The sequence below is a fragment of the Heteronotia binoei genome, chromosome 15 (genome assembly GCF_032191835.1).
Source record: "Heteronotia binoei isolate CCM8104 ecotype False Entrance Well chromosome 15, APGP_CSIRO_Hbin_v1, whole genome shotgun sequence".
Classification (NCBI taxonomy): domain Eukaryota; kingdom Metazoa; phylum Chordata; class Lepidosauria; order Squamata; family Gekkonidae; genus Heteronotia; species Heteronotia binoei.
This window is the reverse complement of record NC_083237.1, coordinates 26,705,370-26,724,563: the sequence shown is the minus strand read 5'-3', so window position 1 is coordinate 26,724,563 and position 19,194 is coordinate 26,705,370. Positions and strand designations below refer to the sequence as shown.

The following is a 19,194-nucleotide window of genomic DNA, read 5'->3' as shown; positions in this document are numbered from 1 at the left end:
TGCCTGCCCATGTGGAACTACCATTCTCTAACATTTCCCAGAATTCTGGCTTCTAAGTTCCCCATGGCACCAAACATTTAGACAAGACACTTCTAGGGAAAACAAGAAGACGACGACGACATTGGATTCATATTCCACCCTCCACTCAAGAGTCTCAGAGCGGCTCACAATCTCCTTTATCTCTCTCCCTCATAATAAACACCCTGTGAGGTGGGTGGGGCTGAAAGGTCTCTCCCAGAAGCTGCCCTTTCAAGGACAAGCTCTGGGATAACTTTGACTGACCCATGGCCATTCCAGCAGGTGCAAGTGGCGGAGTGGGGAATCAAACCCAGTTCTCCCGGATAAGAGTCTGTTTCACAGAAGAGTCTCTATCCCTCCTCTCTAGCGTTCCTTTCACAGCAGATGCTAATTAACTGGACAGCCCTGATTGGTTATTGAGCAGCAAGGTAGTGCCCTGGTTGCTGGAAAAGACGGTTTCTTAATGTACTTACTGTAAGAACTTGTAACTGTTATGTATGCTGAGCTTGGTGATATTAGCCTAACCGACTCCATATTGTAACTGCCTACTAATCCCATGTCCTTGTAGTCAGGCCTACTAACCAAATGCTTTGCATTTCAAACAAACTGTAACCACTGAAGGGTGACAGATAGCCTCTGGAAAACATCTGCAGGTGTCCTTTGAAGCTAGCCTGCCAGAGCATCACAGCAGGGCTCCTTCCTCCTCCTTGGAGATAAGGGACCCTGGGAACAGACAACTGTCTCCCAGAGTGTGAGAAATGGTTTTATTGTTTCTGTTACAACTGCATAAAGAATGTATCGATAGCTGAACCCGTTATCAGAGTCAACTTGTGCTTTCCCTGAACACAATTCTCAATAAACAACTTATACTTTTGAAACAAAGTAATGAGTTTCGTTTGAAGTTCTTCAAGTTCTGACACTTACCCTTTTTCCACTTTGGCATGATGCCACACTGTATCAGCTAGACATGAAGAGGTCCTGTATCCTGTCAGATGGGTAAGACGGATGACCAAAGAATGCCATGCGGAGATGCTAGAAGGTAGTAAGGTCTAAACTTCAGATAGGCTTTCAGATAGGCAGGTTTTATGTAGCAATAGTGAGGTTTCTTTGTTTTAAGTTTCTATTCCTGTGATTTGTGCTCTGCAACACTCCTTTAGTTAATAAATTTGATTTATATTTCAAGCCATGTCTGGAATCACGGACTTGAATGTAGGTGCACCCTGGCATGAACTCTGAGAGTGGAAAACTAAAGCCTTTTACTCTCACAGTTATTATTTTTTTAAGGGAGTATGTCCTGCCAGCCTGACTCCTAGAGTGATTGTTTCAGTGCCCACATAAAGAGATTTGGGGCACCTTATCCTTATAGGTCTCCAACCTTATTGTCACTTAGGGATGCTTCCAGAATGTTTATGTAATAGCATAATAGTTTTGATTTTTTTTTTTTTTAGTATTGACCCAAGTGCAACCAGGTGGGTAGATGGGAACTTAGAAACCAACTGGATATCTGCAGGAACAGGGGATATTTTTGTAAAATGCGGCTTTGTCTCCTATCTTTTGTGAATCTGTAGCTTAATTTCAACCTTGGAATTAGCCTATTTGTGTGAATAAGAATTAAGGGTCTGGGTAAAAATACGTAAGAAACTTGGTAAAAAGTAGGCTTGCCAGATCCAGGTTGGGAAACTCCTGGAGATTTGGAGAAGACAAGGACCTCACAGGGTGCCACAGAGTTCACCCTCCAAAGCATACATTTTCTCCAGAGGAACTGATTTGGAGATGAGCTGTAATCCCTGGGGATCCCCAGGTCTCACCTGGAGGCTGGCATCATTGCCAAATCTGAAAATGCAATAAGGTGCTTTGCAATGTGATACAGCGCCCCCTCTCGTTTGTTTTCAGTTATAAAACAAGGAAAAATATAAGGGACCAGTGGAAAGATGTTGCATGGGTTCTGTGCTCATTTGGGGCATTTTATTTAGTTGCAATAAAAATGTGTGCAATGGACCAGTATAGTCATTCATCTAGAGAGTGTATGTACTGAGATCTGCTTCTTTACTCATTTGTTTGAATCTTATTATTTCATCAACGCTCAGCCACAAAATGTGAAATGAGTATAATTAATACTGGACTGCCACTTGGAGAGGGAAGAAGCCAGTAACAGTATCTTAAAAGACAATTATTCTGAGGGGGGGGGGGGGTGGAGGGGTTGTCATAAAACCTTATTTTTGTGGCAGGGCTTTTTTTTTTTAGCAGGAACACAGTTCCTGCTGGCTTGGCATCAGGGGTGTGGCCCAATATGCAAATAAGTTCCTTCTGTGCTTTTCCTACAAAAAAGCTGTATGTAAAACAATTATGACATCCGGGGGTGTAGCCTAATATGCAAATGAGTTCCCGCTGGGCTTTTTCTACCAAAAAGTCATGTGGCATAATGTCCCAAGAGGAAAATTGACCTGAATCCTCTTGACCTGGAGATGATCTGTGTCTCCTAAAGCACTCTAGTCTTCCATTTTAAGCTGCATTTTTGGTTTAGGGGCTTCATAAACTGGAGGGAATGAAGGCTGACAGAATGAGGAGAGGGATCTGTGGTACTTTGGCTAAATTTGGCAAGCGTTTGCAAAATACAAGAAAATGAAATACACCTTGGAGGTGGGGGTACGGGTACTGAACTATGCCTTTCTACGACATCTGTTCTGAATGCTGTGAGTCTTAACTTTCAGTGAAGGACTCTCTATTCCTTCCTATGACATCGATACAGAGACTCTGCCGCATCCACAGACGCCCTTGGATAATGGTAGCTTCCTAATTTGATTTAAGAAACTGCGGCGGTGTCTGGTATAAATTAGGAGCGAGATTTTCAATTCACGACGACAGCGATATGTTGAATGACAGCTATGTTATCCAATTATGTTTGTTTATTGATGGATCTATTAATAAACGATTATCTCAGCGGGCCAATAGAAAGCAGCAAAATTCCGGCGGGAAATTTCAAGCGGCGAGAAGAACCCAGACAAGCACCACGATGAATTTAGCTAAGGCATGAACAAGCGGTACAAAGAAGACCGTGAAAAGTTGATAGACAACTAAAATGGCTAATCAGCAGCCTGCAGAGGAGTGGAAAAAATCGCCAATAAGTACGAGGGATTTGAAAGAGAGCCAATTAAAAACTGGACGAAGGGAGATTGGTGCTGCCAATCACAACTAACTGTCCAATGGGTGGTGGAGGTGTACTTTATGCAGTGATAAGCGTGTCTTTTGGCCAGTGAGCACAAGCAAGTGGGGAGGGGGGCTCAGGGAACACGCGGCAAGAATTACTTGACATTCAACAAAATAGGAGTCAATTGCACCTTTAAGACCAACGTTTCAGAACGTAGTTCTGAATAAAATTACGTTGGTCTTAAAGATGCAATTGACTCCTATTTTGTTCTACTACTTCAGACCAACACGGCTGCCTATTTGGATCTATTGATATTCAACAGTTCAATAGAAGAGGACGATATCTTAATTCCAGTGGACGCAGAACTGGGAGGGCCAGATGTGCACCCAAAAGGGCGCGACGGAAAGAAGGCTGTACGAAATTTGACAGGCACTTAAATCCTGCCAATCGGGTTCATAAAGGTCAGGCCGCGTCCTCATTCGACATTTGAGGGCGGGAACAAATACCAGTTCCATCGAATAGGAGGAGGCTAATCCGCAGCCCACGAGAAGGCTTTGAAGATGATTAACGATCTGTCCAATAATAGAGCGGGACAGAATTTGACCGGCGTCTCCCGATAGCCAATCAATTGTGAGGAGGAGGGGGTACCGCCTCGTTTCAGGGGCACAATGGAGGCACAAGGGGAGGGGAGGCTGGACGGTCTTTGAGCGATAGCCGCGCGGCCCAACGGCGCGTCGAGGAAAGGGAGCCGGGAAGTGACAGGCTTTCAAAGGAGCCAATGGCGCGGGGGGTTGTTGTGAGGCGGGTGTAAACGTTAGCTGAAGAGTAAGAAACGGAGAGCTCGAGGCGGCAGGTGGGTGAAAGAAAGAGAGCGAGGGAAAGCGGTGGGGAGTGGGCGCCTGGGGGAGAAAGTCTGCCGGGGAGAGTCAGTGCGTGGGAAGGGGGAGAGCGGAGCCAGCCGAGACCGGCCATGAAGGGATGCGCGTGGGGGGTCTTCTGAGGTGAGGGGGGAAGGGAGCGCTCCTGAGGGTGGCGAGAACAAAATGGGGAGGGGAGGGGGACTGAGAGCGGGAAAAAGCGTCTCGCTCCAGTCAGCAATCGCCCATTCTCCTCACGCCTCGTCAGTCTCGTCCCAAACAGGCGCTGCTCCCTCAAACGCCGGGCGTCCCTCTCCTCACCCCTTCCCGCCGGCGCGCGTCTTCTGCCGGCTTCATCCCCTGACCCCAGGCACAATGTCGGGGAGGTCCTCTTCCCTTTCTGTCTCGTCCGTTCCTTTCCCCAGCCAGAGGCATTTCTTTCTTTATCTTCTCCCTCCCCTCTCCACGGTTCATCCCAGGCGAGGGACTCTCTAAAGCTTCCACTGGAATATATTAGCTTAAGCCGTTCAAAGTGTCCCTTGGACTTGGCATCTCGGTGTTTGGTTTTTGCAAAACCAGAGTCCATCTTCCTATATCTTTCATCTTTCCCCTCTTTCCATTCCCAGCCCCGCTCATTCTCTCCTTCTGGCTTTCATCCTAAATCTCCCCGTCACTCACACATACACGCATCCTCACGTTCTTCCACTCAAGCACCAAGAAGATAACGGCCCATTTCTTCCCGCCTTGTTTCCTCCCAACTCTCCTCCTTCCCCTGTCAACCAGGAGTCTCCTCTTTTTCTCCTGTCTTCCATTTCTTGCATCCTCACTCATCCGTTCTTTCTGGTATGGGCAGAAAGAGATGTGAAGATGGCCATGCGTGGTCCTCACAGGCCTTCCATTGATGCTTTTTTGTAGGGACAGATTGCTGGATGGTTCTCATCAGGCCTGATTCATTGGCATGCACTTTATAGGCCCTAGGGATCCACTTAGCTTCCTATGTCAATCATTTAATTCCCAGTAAGGGGTATCCTCCAACAGTTTAGGTTTATTATGTGTACAGTACGCAAGTGATACTACTAGAGAATGTTTGCTTCCATTTTAATCCTTTATTAAAGCATAACTATTGTTTTTAACATAGATATTAACATCCATTATATTAACATATTATATTTAATTATATTACTCATTGACAATAGATAATTAAGGGAGAGCAATTAGCATGAGTCCATAAAAATCTTGCTCAAAGAGATCCAGCTCACAAGCAAGGAACTTCTTAGAAGAAGCTCCCAATCAGTTCATCTTCCTATATTTATAGGTTTTTAAAATCATTGTCTAACAGTAGCTAGCTGTCATGTTCAGCAACTGTTCCTGGGCCTTATCTGTGACAAGGTGCTCACCATGTGAGTGGCCCATTCAAGATTAATGTTAGCCTACTTTAATGTTAATGTTGCCCAGGAGCCCCGCGGCGCAGAGTGGTAAGTTGCAGTACTACAGTCCAAGCTCTGTTCACAACCTAAGTTTGATCCTGACAGAAGCTGGGTTCAGGTAGCCGGCTCAAGATTGACTCAGCCTTCCATCCTTCTGAGGTTGGTCAAAAGTGTAGATGACTGGGGAAGGCAATGGCAAACCACCCTGTAAAACATTATGATGAGACGTCACCCCAGAGTCAGAAATGACTGGTGCTTGCACAGAGGACTACCTTTATCTTTTTAAATCAGTTGCCCAGATATGTGTGCTACTGATACCCTAGCTCTGCATGTGAATGGGCCAAATTAAAGTGAGAAGTTAAGGTCTGTTGGAGCATATGTGGAATCCCCCTCCTCCTTGCAGATGACTCTCACCTGCCCTGTGTTATGGCAAGTATTTTGCCTATGGATGCAGTCAAGGCTATTTTGCTCCTGGGTGTCACTCCTGTCAGATTGTGTATGAAAGAGGGAGTAGGGTGGTTGTTATGGGTGGGTCCTGTCAGGTGCTGAAGGCTGCATGAAAGATGAGAGAAAGCAGCAATGACTCCCTTTTATTCAGCTCTTTGTTGTTATTTCCAGAGCATTTAACATGTACAAGGTGTTAATCTGGGTTTTGTTTGTTTTGTAGCTTTATCCTGCTCCTCTTCTCAGGAATATATAGCATTTTACTCTGATAACAACCCTATGTGGGAGGTTAGGTTTTAGAGTTGATAGGCTGGATCCAGAATGCTTTGGGGTTGTTGAAAAAGGAAGAACCATCAAAATGGGCTCTGCTGGGGATCATGGAATCTGTATGGAGAAAAAAAACATGTGAAACACAGGCTGTAAAGTTGACTGGATCTAATCCAACGGCTTGCCTAAAATCACATAATGATCTTTGTAGCACTGTAAGGATTTAAACCTAAGTCTCTACAATCAGACATTACTCTATCCTTCATTTCCTTGAGGACTTCACAGCCACATTCAGGCATCATGATAAATTGATTTGATCAAGCCTCTGTTTGTTGTAAGGTCTGTATGTAAGTGATACAAATGGATTTATTGGTTGGTACCAATTTAGAATTTCAATCTAGGTGTTTGTACCGTTGGTAGTCATACTAGCTTGTTTTATATTTGAATTAGCAAATCAGTTTGTTGAATTGCTCTGTTCTTTATGGCTGCCTGGCTCTCTTTGCTTGGAAAGTTGGCAAAAGATAACCCGGCTTTTGTTACATTTTGTAGACTAATAAACATTTGTACAAGTCATGGTTTACTGTGAAGTCTGAATGCATCCAAAATGTACATTACTTATTTCATAATCAAAATATTTGCTTGTAACTTTCAGGTCAAACATTCTGGTTCTTAGGTATAATAAACCAGTATAAGCACTGAGATCTGCTTCTTTACTCATTTGTTTGACAGCATACTTTGTATCTCATGATTTCATAGATACTCAGCAACAAAATTTGAAATTAGTATAATTAATACAGTACTGTCATTTGGGTGGGGGTGGAGAGGGAAAAAGCCTGTAACAGTATCTTAAAAGATAAATATTCTGATGTGGGGAGGGTTTGTGTGTGTGTGGGGGGGGGGTGTCATAAAGCCTTATTTTTTGTGGCATGATGTCCCAAGAGGAAAGTTGACCTGAAACCTCTTGACCTGGAAATGATCTGTGTCTCGTAAAGCACTCTAGCTTCCATTTCAAGCTGCATTTTTGGCTTAAGGGTGTCATGAGCTGGAGGGAATGGAGGCTGACAGAATGAGGAGAGGAATCTGTGGCACTTTGGCTAAATTTGGCAGGTGTTTGCAAAATACAAGAAAATTAAATGCTACCTGTAGGTGGGGATAAGGGTACTGGAAGGGGTTCACAGTTTTAGATGTCAAGGATTGCCCAAATTTTGGGGACTGATTTGATAATCGAATGTTACGGCAGACTATTGGGACCTAGGGTTGCATCTGAAGTCTGTTTCTGATTAAATTTTTAGAAGTAATTAAACATTTGCTGCTTCCCACAGCCTCTGGTGCAATTTGAAATCAATTTTGCACCTCTCATCATGTAATGCAATTAAGTCTGCAGTATCTCCATCATCAGAAAGGTAAAAACTGCCTGCCTCGTGTGTGAGATGCATAACATCCAGTTAGATAAAGAGTCATGGGGAACTCAAAAGCTCGTGCCTACACTTTTTTTGACATTTTAGTTGGTCTTAACTAAAAGGTTTTTGCCTTACAGTTGTGTTTTAAACTTTTCCCCATTGATGAGCACAATATTTTCTATTATAGGCAGAGTATAAGAATGGCTGTTACTGGGGAGTGGTGACAGCACTAGCACTGCCTTCCAAGTTGGTTCTCTCCAAGGGAAAAACTCTTTATTGTTGGTTTCTGTACTTTGCATGTCTCCAGTTTACACATACAAGGACAGGCTTAGGAGCTATTTGTGAATAACAGCTTGCTGTTTCAAGCACCCTGTTGTTATACTCCCAATTAGATCTGATAGCAGGGAGAACTCCAGCTTGCTGCTTTCGATAGGCAGAATCCTTTTCAAGTAGATGTTGGCAACCAGCAGCTTTTTATTGTAGTCGGTTTGGGGGGCAGGGGTGTGAAGGGAAAAAATCCTGCTTTCCTCCTTGTGAGTGATGATGACCAGAAACAATGCACTTTGAGGAAATCTACTTGTGATGAAGCATTCTAGTCTTCCATTTCAAGCTGTGAGCATGTTTTTTCTCTTGCAGTGTCTGTCTAGACATTGCAAGGAAATTAGGCTCCCTGAAATGCGGCACTCGCTTTCCAGAAACAAAATCCAACAGTGGAGACCTAATCAGCAATAGTACTTGGAATATGGTCTGGTTCTTAGGATGCATTGATTCCTAAAAAGTTAGTGTGGGGGATAAAATTTTGAATTGCATCTAGTGAAAGGACCAGAGAATCCCAGTTTCTCCCCTTGAAGTCTGACTAAGGTTTGCTCAGCATCCGCTTGCCTGAGAATTGTTCCTTCAAAATCAAAGACTCATATCACAGAGTAGAGCAATGAGGTGATTATAGTCTGTTCTAAAAGTAGGTCACTGCTGTAGTCTGGAGCAATAAGGAAGGGGGCAATGGACAAAATAATCTCAGGGCTCTCTCTGGGCTGTGTCTGGAAGGTACTCAGGTACAATTAGGGGGCAAGATGGTGAATAAGAGTTCACACAAAAGCTTTCTACATAAGCATTTTTGTGTTGAGAGGCACAAATGTCTGTTTTCATGGCTGGAAAAATCCAAAATGCCTGCATACCTAGTGACTTGGTATGGGACCTGGGGATTTCAGCAGCTAGTTTTGTGCATCATAGGCACCTGAAGCACTAAAGCTAGTGCCAAAGAATTAGCAATTCCCCCCCCCCCATCTATGTATTGCTAGAGTCTGCTTTGAGGATCAAGTAGCAAAAATTGGTGATGTTGTTTGTTTGTGACAGTACCTACAAGAACAGTACCTACAAGAGAATGCCTAAAGGTTACAATTGTATACATAGTAACTTGACAGGTGGTTTTTAAAGGTAAGAATGTTGGCTGGAAATGGGAAGTGTGTATGAATCAGAAAAATGCAGTGACTTTGAGCAACAAAATGAGAGAGAGCTGGGAGTGATGTATTCTAAGTGGATGAGAGGAAGTAATTGAGGGTATTATATTTCTAGATAAATAGCTATTGATATATTGTAGAGAGATTAGGATAAAAGGCAAGTTGTTTTTGGTCTTTTTAGATAAGTCTAGGATATGTAGGTTTTATAAAGTAAGCTAGATGTAAAAATATATTATTGGTAGGACTGGAGAAGGTTAGATTTATTGTGTATTTTTAATGCTGTGTTTCTTGAAATAAAGTTGATTTTTGGGGGCGGGGAGGTATTTTGTATATTTGTGTGTATGTGCACCTGGAAGTCATGTTGACCTCTGGTGACTGACCCCCACTGGGGTCTGGAGGATATTCAGAGAGGTGGCTGAACAGAGCCTGCCCCTGTCCTCTTGACTGGGTATTTCAAGAAAGTCTCCCATCCAGGACCGTAGCCAGGATTTCATGTTTGGTGGGGCACACAGCAGGATTTGTTGGTTGGGGGGGCCAGGGGGCCACCCAGTTTGGTGGCCCTGGGCTCTTAGCACTGTAAGCTGCCTTGAGTTCCACAAGCTAACCCCCTTCGCCTAGACAATCACAGCCGTTCTGCTCCCCCCCCCCACCCCTTTCTTTGTGCCCCTCTCTCAGAGAGACAGAGATCTCTTGACTCTTCCTCACCCCCACTTTGCTCTACACACTGTTTTAGGGAGGAGGAGAGAAAAAAGCAAAAAGACCAGCAGCAATGATACTGCTTGTTCAGAGTGATGGTGAGCAAAGGGGACAGATTTGGGTCCCTCCAATGGAGGGGCCATACAGTTGGAAGGGGTGGGGGTTGAATGGATGGGCCTAGTCCCTCCCAGGCCCCTCTGTAGCTATGGGCCTGTTTCCATCTAAGTACTAACCACAGTTGACCCTGTTTAACTTTTGAGATCTGACCAGATCAGGCTTGCCTGGACTATCCAGGTCAGGGGAAATAAAGTTGATTCTTATTAGTTTTACATTATAACTCATGTTCTCAACAGTTTTGTGTCCTTGAGGGTTCTTCTGAAACCTAAGATTAATGGTTTCAGAAGTAATCCTCATACTAGTCATCCCTAGTTACCAAATGGGTACTGAATGTGGGTCCAGTGTGATCCTGGTGGCAGTATAGTTTCTGGGAGCTAAAGGAGGTAGGGAAAACAACTGTCCTCCAAAGAGGAGAGTGTCACAATGGTCCTCTGAAAAATATGTTTATTGACTTGCTTGAAAAATTGGAGAAGGAGGAAGATTGATGGCAAACACAAATAGAATCTACCTGGCTAAGGCAATGATTGTAGATTCTTGTTAGAGGACAATGGGGGTATAAATATTTTAATAAATAAATTTGAATAGTTGGGCTGAAAGCCAAGCATGGGGGGTTAGAACAGGGTAGTATAAATAAATACAAAGGGCAAAGACATCTGATTAAAATGTTCATTTCAGTTTAGAGAAGGTAGTTATGCTTTACAGGAAAATAAAACTCTATGTAGTTGATACACATTCTTTAGCCTGTTTTTTGTTCTCTCTGATTCAAAGGCTCCAGTTTCACTGATATGGGTGGCATAATTGTCTGTCCTGCCTCTCCTCTCCAGACAACAGGGCCAAGTACAGCATGGTTCTGGAAGGAAGATGGGTTCTACTCGAGTGACTGCAAAGGAACTGTGTGAGAATGATGACCTGGCTACTACTCTAGTGCTTGACTCCTACCTCGGATTTAAGACCCATAAGATGAACGTGAGGTGAGGGACAGAGATCCCAAAAGAACATTTTGGCTTGTATTAAATTTGATGGGTAGGGGACTGAAAAGGCCTGGACTACTAGAAAGCAAGGACTGAAAGCAATGAAGAGGGGCTGTGTGTTTTACTCGTTTCATTTATTGAATTTCTCCTCTGTTCCATTCTCACAGTCCACTCCCAGCCATCAGAAGAAAGCACCATTTGCGGGAGGCAGTGGAGGCCTTCCGGAAGCGCAAAGACCTAGAAGTGGCTTACCAAGCTTTGATGCAAGGAGGATGGGCCTGCCAGTACTTTCAGAACCGGAGTCGTCAGCAGGAGGCTGCCTTCAAGACTCATGTACAATTTTTATAGCTTTACTACTTCTGAGGGAAAGGAGGATGGGTGAGGAGAATCTTTAGGAGGTCAGATTCTCTGAATGGGTGCTTTGGGTTGAGAGTAGCTGACTAAGATGTAAAGGTTGGTGTCTTCTAACAGGCTGTAAGCATTTGTCTCTTAAAGGCTGCACTTCTGTGAGAAACTTCCATTGGATATAGCAGGATTTACTTCTGAGTAGATGTACATAGGTTCAGTCTGCATAGTTTCTGCTGCATTAAGGAAATACCCTTTCTCCTTTCTTTATGGGAACCAGTCCTGGATGATGTATCAAGTTTCTTGCTGCTTGGGTAGCTTTAGAAACAGTAGACAGGGACTACGATACATGAATTTTATGGAAGAGGACTGAGCTCTAGAAGGTTTAAAGTGAAACTAAAGAGATACAATGGGCTGGTTTTTTTCTGAGGGAAGCAGGGTTTGTTATACCAGGAGGGCTCTAAAAGGGGCATTATGCTGCCTTATATGTGTGGTAGGCCCGGTGCCAATATAATTGTGTTCATTCTGGGAGGATATTGTGAGAGGATAGACTTAAGGGCTTTGGGTGTTGTTTCTCTCCTCTCTAGATATTTCGCTACCTTCGCATTTTCCTACCTGAGAGTGGTTTTGCTATCAAGCCCTGCAGTCGCTATTCCCTGGAAATAAATGGGGCCCGGGTTGTCTCTACAAAGTCATGGTAGGTTTGTGATGCTGAATAATCCCCACCTGCACCCCCTTCTCTCAGTATAATTCACTTTCTCCTTTATAAACACCCTTAATGCCAGTGATAGTGGCTTGGGAACCACTTGTGGCTCTTCTTAGCACCATTCCCCACTATGGCCCTTCCTCATGTTCCAAGGAACAGTAGCCACCAGATGGATTGGAGGATGGGTCAGTCTTCCTAAGCAGTGGACCTGTTATAGATGGAAGAACCCATCCTTTCCAATACCCTCCCCCTGCCCTTCTTTGTGACCTCTCCAGAGAAGAGTCAAACTACTGCTACACTAACTTCCCAGGAAAAGAGCAAGCTGGCCACAGTGGTGATGGTGGCTTTATTCCTTTCTCCCCAACCAGCTTGATCTCCTCTTGGTGCCTTGGCATTCTCATTCCCTCAATCAGCCTGCTGTGCCTCATGTTGAGGAGAGAGTAGGAAGGCAGAGAGGAAACCCTTCCCTTCACTCCAGATAACAAAAAGGCTGGCTAAGGCTACAACAGCTGTGGGGAGAAATGAGCCTACGTGCACAAAAGTAATTTGGTAATTAGGCTGTAGTTATATATTGAATATAGATATATTGTATACATTATGTGTGTTTGGGGTGGCACACATGGCATACGTGGCTCTTTTGGTTGATTGTAATGGTGGATTTGGCTCCCTGCAAGCCACAGAGAGAGGACCACTGAGACTCTGTACAAGCTCACACAAAAAAACTTTGCCACTTTGGGTCTCTTGTTTAGGGTGGAAGCTGGGATACAATTATTTTATGCTACCTTAATGACATTTTATTGTAGCTTGGAGGGTGGGGGGCTCTGTTGGTCTATGGGATTACTTTTCTTCCTTCCCCCATAAGGAAGAAGAATGACAAGCTGGAACTTTTGGAGGGCTACATTGCAGAACTGACAGAGCCAGACGAGAGCCTTCTGCGGACAGGTGAAAATGACTTCAGCATCATGTATTCCACGCGGAAACAATGTGCCCAGCTCTGGCTGGGACCGGCTGCCTTTATTAATCATGGTATGTGAGGGCTCTCGGTTCAGTCCCTTGTTCCTTACTCCACTGGCTTTCTATTTGTTTTCACACACAAATGCCCATCTTGCCGTTCTGCAAAGACTCTTCACCTTGACCTGCTTTCTATACCAGGGAAGTCTATTTTGAACATGTTTTGCAGATTAGGGTATTTTTAATTTGTATAATAAAGGCCTCTACTATAGAATTATTATATATAGATTAATAAGTGTAGGCTTGTAGAAGGAGCCTCTCACTGCGTTTGAGTCCCTCTTCTGCAGAGCGGTAGCTGCTGGTGGAGGGTCTGGTGATAGTTGAACTGGGCCAGGCTGATGGGAAGGCTCTTGCTCTGTTGCTCTCTCTCTCTCTCCTGTAGAATGACTGGTGGTTGAAGGGAATCCTAGAGGGCAGGCGCTGGCCAACAGGCAGGCTGATGAGAAGGGTCATTTTCACTTTTCCTTCCTATTTGTAATACTCTATATGTAAAATGCTGCACAATTTCCAGATAAAACTTTTGAGGTTTTTGAATGTTTTGGCAAGTACTGGAAAAATATAAGAAGAGAAGTGTGTATTGCTTGTTAAGACAGATGGGCTGTAGGAACAGAGAACACTGAGAGAGTACAATCCTGTTAAATTTAAAAAAAACTGACTCCCATCAAAAAGGTGATGAGAATCAGCTCAACTTTCATGTTATCTTTTACTGACACATTTGTGTGATGATAGTCTCATATGAGAGCTCCCCAAGCCTGTATGGACATACACTGAGAATTGCTGATTTTAGGCTACCTTGATCAGAACTTCAAAAGACAAAGTTGTCATGTGAATACTGTGATGATCACATGCTTGAAATAGCTGTCTGAGTCCAACTGCAGAAAGGAGAGAGAACCTTCAAACTTTTCCTGGAAGCCTCACCCCTGATTAATTGGAAGCCTTGTACAACACTACCTTAAGTTGCCAGGTTTTTGTACACTACCGTAAGATTAGATTATCACAGTGCCCACATTATCCTCTATGCCTAATTTTGCTTAAACAATTACTTAGAGAGCAACAGATGTTCTTTGCTTCAGTCTGTAAGGGAGATGTAAGGAAAAATGAACTAGTGGTCCATTATTTTTATAACTAGTGTCTGTCTCTCTCCACCCCACTCCCTATCTCGTCGTATATGATTTGTCCCTTACAATGGACCCTGTCAGACTGCAGGCCGAATTGTAAGGTAAGTCACTAGTGTCTTTTGGTTGGGGTTGGTGGTACTGTTTATTAAAAGAACCAATGCTCTGCATTTGAAGTAAGCCATGCACACTCGCTCCATAAACTTGGTTCTGACTGTGGCATCCAGCCAAGGTGCAAAATTCAGGGTCTTTTGGTAGAGTCTGGAAAAGTAAAAAGAACTAGAAGAGAAAGCAGTGCCCTAGAAACATTGGGGAGGGGCAGAGAGATTTGTGAATTGTAAAAGCTCCACCTCCTAGTTCCTGGAAACCCAGCCCAGCTCTCTCACCCTACCAGGCACTGACTGCCAGACATTTCTTCTCCATCTTGTAGGCTGGAAACAATTTTATTTGTCAAGACGGGAAAACCAGAAAAATTTAAATAGCCTCTCTTGGCTCCTGTTCTGCTTCTGGGAGAGTTGGACTGGAAGAACTAAGGAGCCAGGAAGCAAATGGTGTTTTGTGGCTTAGAGTAGCAGCAGGCTGTAGCTGAGACTCCTGCAGTCTCTCTGAAAAAGGAAGGAGCAGAGGAGGAGTCTATTTTTATTGGAGGGGGCACCCTGGCCCCCAGCATTCAGGGCTTTCTTTTGTTTCCTACCATTCTCTCCCTTATTACGTTGTTTATCCCATGGTAGTTCGTCCCAATGGATGGGAATATTGCGTGTGTCAAGGTGTTGCGGGACATTGAGCCAGAAGATGAGATCACATGCTTCTATGGCGACGGCTTCTTTGGGGAGAACAATGAGCTGTGTGAGTGCTGCACTTGTGAAAGGTGAGCGCTTTTAGATCTTGGAGTTGGCAGAGGGATGAAGTGGGGAGTAGTTTCTGTCCTGGAATTTCCAGAAGTGAGGTAAGGTTATGTTTCTTTAAAAGGACTGGATTCTTAGGTTCTCCTTTTTTATTGCCTCTTCCAGGAAGGGGGAAGGAGCTTTCCGATTCCTGAATCAGACACCTTCACAATCTACCTCAGTCCATGACAAATATCTCTTGAGAGAGACAGATGGTCGTCTGCAGCGGTGGAAAGGCCAGTTGTGCAAATTGGCCCAGCGCCGTGTGAAAACAGGGCGCAAGACCCGGCACAGGAGGGCACGATCACGGGGTGAGATTTGCAGGGGTGACTTAATGAAACCTGACTTTTGTGGATTGCATTGCTGCATAAGTGTGGTGGGGCTTGGTCACTTGCTCAGAATAGTTTTGTTAATAAAGGAGAGCCTCTTTTTCTGCCTGCCATTGTTTGCCCACATTTTCCCTTCCATTCTACATTCTGCCAGTACAGGGCTTGTTCCATAGCCTGAAAGAGTTTTGTGAAGCTATTTTACCTCTCTCCATCTCTGGCAATGTTCACAGCACTCTCCTTTGAGTTAAGGAGAGCATCTGAAAACAGCTATCCTGGTTACCACCTTTCCTAGGGCTAGGGACAGGCAACCTAGAGAGATCTGTGCTTTTGGAAAGAAACAGTATGGTGCTGCATTTCTTGGAGGTTTTGGAAGGCTTGCATCGCCTTTTAGAGGCTTTGGCAAAGAGTGCTGTGCTGAGAGGACAAACAGGCAGTGCCCACTAGCTTGTATACTAGAATTACCAATCTCTCAGGTGAGGCCTGAGATCTCCCAGAATCACAGCATCTTCAAAATACAGATACTGGTTCCCCAGGAGAATATGGTTGCTTTGGAGGGTGGGCTCTATGGCACTATACCCCACTAAGGTCCTTCCCCTGTCCTCCCATGACTCCACTCTCAAAGCTCCAGAAATTTCCCAAATTGAAGTGTATTGAAGAACAATAGATAGCCATGGAAGTTTTGAATTGTACCTATGATTCAGTTGGATGTAGGTTGGGATTACCAAGTGCATGGGAAGATGATTTCTGGAAAATAACTTCCTTTTTTCCTCTCCAGGTGCCCTACGCAAATTCAAGCTACGCTGGAGCCCCAGAATCCTCAAGCCTCTGTACATCCCATTGCACGATTGCCTGGTTTGTGGGGCACGTAGGTGCAAGATCCGTAAGGAGCTCCTGGTGTATCTGCCTCGTTGTCCTCTTCCCGCATTACCTGCGTTGCGCCCCTGGCATTCTTTGTATAACAATGGAAGCCATTTTGTGGCTCTACAGGACTGTTCTTTCACAGGAATGCACAAGAAGCCTGTAATCTCAGGCTGGGCAGAACGGCGCAGCTTGTTTGTGGATCTTGGGAAGAGAGTGACCATTGACTTGGCAGTGTTTGAGAAAGAAGTAGGGTGTGGGATGGGGAAGGGAGAGCCACATAGCAGCAGGCAGGGATCTGAAGAGCATGGCACAGGGAATGCAGATAAGCATTCTGAGGCTACTGAACCATGTAGTTTAGACTCTGAGGTGCTAGGCTCAAGGGATCAAGGGCCCTTTGGTTCCTTGGTCTCTTCTTCCTCCAGCCAGCTGCTGTACAGAACAAGGAGCATGACCCGGCATCAGGCCCAGGTTTTGCACAAAGTCCCGCTGTCCCCACCAGTAACAGACCCCAAACTTTCCCAGTATGCTCATGTTCATCTTGGAGGCAGGCAGCGCTGGCAGCAGCCCCCTCCTAACAGGATGGATAAGGACCAGGCAGAGGAAGAGCATCCCCCTAAACAAATGCTTTCTTTTCCCCCTTTCATGCCACCTAAGCGGCTACGACTGGTGGTGAGCCACGGCTCCATTGACCTTGAGGTGGCTTCCAGCTCTTGTGAAGAGCTGTCCTGATTGGACTGGTCTCCAGGTAAAGGGCTGCTGAGAAGACACCCTGCTTTTTTCTGAACTTTGGTTGTTGAGAAGTCAGGACAAAAACCACATACCAGAATTGGCCTAAAATTGAACCCCCCCCCCTCCAATAATCTTGTTGCACAGAGTGAGAAGTCATCTCTTCTGTCCGGGTGTGATACAGCCTCATACTCCTTGTGAGTATCTGTGCTAAGAATACCACCTTGTAATCCATCTCTATTTTTCCAATGTAGATTGTTTCAGTTGTTCCCTTCCAGAGAACTCTCTCCATCCCACTCACACTTACCCCCACCCCTCTTTTTAAAAGCACACTACAATCTAGTCACACTACAATCTTATTTCAGAACTCTGAAATGTAAGCCATACGGTCAGCTGCACGGATGCTTGGAACTATCTCTCCTTGCCTTCTTTGCTTAACTGCTTGCTCAGTCCCAGAGTCCTTCCACCATTTCACTCTAGGTGTCCTCATGCTCTGGTCTTTAGTAGTGGACCCCTCAGAGGAATGGACCACATGGTGCTTTGCTGTTAATTGCTCATACAGAGCCTATAAAGATGGTTGAAGTTGGCTTGTGAGTAAGAGAAACCAACATCCAATCAGGGAAGCCTCCTATATAATTGTAAAAGCAAACAAACCAGCAACCACAAGTGCACATTTCCATGCAACCCATTTAGCTTAAAATTGATAGCTGCCATATGATGAACAGACTGATCTATGGAATCCCCCCCTCCTTTGGGTGCCTACAGTTATAAGACATCTGATTTTCTACTTTTAAAACTAGGTTTGTATTGACTGGGTTTGTTGATTTGTCCCCCAGTGGGGCTTTGACACTAGGGTGTACTGGGCTTTTTTACAATTCTGAAGGTTTTCAGGTTTTTTTAATTTGGCGTACAGTTCTCAGTTGAACTTGACAAAATTCTCATGATACTGGTGAGTTAGGTCATTTTATGCAAATATTCTGAATTGCAGACTACCAGTAGCGAATGAGGTATTGTACTGATGATGAGTTCTGACCAAGGACTGCTTGGCTCAGAGCACTGTGAAAAGGTTCTGTCCCTCCATGAGGTGCTGATTTGAGCAAAATAAATAGTTCTTGTGATGGTTGGGTTCCATTCAAAGCCCATTGTTTAAAAAAGAAGAAAATAATCTTCTATATATTTGTCTACTGGTCTAGTCTTGACCATTCTTAGGATTTTCAGCAGGTAGTGCTTCAAGCTTTCTCTTTTGGATCACTGGGCTGTTGAGAAATCTAACCAAGAGTTATCTGGGACTTGGAATTAGCAGCTACTGGATCCGCTAGAGCACTGCAGCAAGCCTTCCCTGTGAATTGTTGCTTTATTGTTCATGCAGAATTTTTGTATTGAACTTTGAAGCATTGAGCTGAGGATGTGCTCTGCCAGGAGTCAAAGGAGGATCTGGTTTCTTCCTTCCCTTCCTCTTCTGTGTGCTGCCTGACACGTTGCATTTCGGAGAGACTGTATAAGAGGCAGGTACCTGCCTATGAATTACACTGGAGTCCATTGTTCCCTGAGATCTATCTTCAAGAACCCGTAGAACTGCTTTGAAGAGTTTTGACTCCAGGGTAGGTATGTTCAGACAACCTGTTTTTCACAGATCTTCGGGCACAAGTGCTGGTTCCTGGGATATTACTTGTTTTTTTTTTTTTTTTAAAAAGCAGTTTTTAGAGGTAGTTTTTGTGACGTGCGAAGGGGAAACGTGCAGCTAGAAGAATTTATTACTGTTAATTCTATCCCAAGAATTAACTTATTTATAATGCAGGGAAAATAGTTCATCTGAAAGCTTTGGAAAAGGCAGGCCTATTTTGCAAACTTCAGAGATCCCACAACCTTTCAGCTATTAATTTTGGCCTTTCATGGGCTCTAATACAGTACGTTTGTTAATGCAGGTAGCTTTAGCTGTGGCAAGCTTTGGAGAATATTCACAGATGCTGGCAATTATACAGATGTTCATGGAGACCTGGAGAAAGTGCACACTCAGCATAAAAAGGGTATTTTGCATCTTGCCAGGTCAATATTTATGCAGCCCAAACTCTGAGACAAAGTTTTAAAACAACCTTTTTGGGCTGCCCATTTGAGTGTGTCTGCTCCTCCCCTTAAACAGATGTTCACAGTTGCTTCTGTTCGTGTGCATTCTCCATCTAGTTCTCTATAACCAGTCTGTATAATATACCACCAGTCACTGTATTATTCACTGAAAAAAGTTGGATCTGTAGCTGAAATTGCACATCTTCTGCTGTTCTCATGTTTGCTGTGTGCTCATGCATTCTTTGTTCTGGTGGTTTTGTTTCTCTTCAGATTCTTTTAATTCAGTACTTGTTTTTCATCACGGACAAATGATCCTAGTTGCTTCTTGCCACTTGTACATCCTCCCTGATT

The 19,194-nt window shown here is 44.3% G+C and overlaps 1 protein-coding gene across 1 annotated transcript; it reads left to right on the top strand.

Moving 5' to 3' along the window:
- The first annotated feature begins 3,865 nt into the window (after positions 1-3,865).
- On the top strand, positions 3,866-17,909 carry KMT5C (lysine methyltransferase 5C). Its single transcript, XM_060256138.1, has 9 exons — positions 3,866-4,019; positions 10,656-10,802; positions 10,970-11,135; positions 11,735-11,844; positions 12,716-12,879; positions 14,064-14,083; positions 14,711-14,847; positions 14,990-15,174; positions 15,968-17,909. The coding sequence occupies exons 2-9, from the start codon at positions 10,693-10,695 to the stop codon at positions 16,780-16,782; spliced, it is 1,707 nt and encodes a 568-aa protein (XP_060112121.1). The 5' UTR covers positions 3,866-4,019; positions 10,656-10,692; the 3' UTR covers positions 16,783-17,909.
- Positions 17,910-19,194: the final 1,285 nt, after the last annotated feature.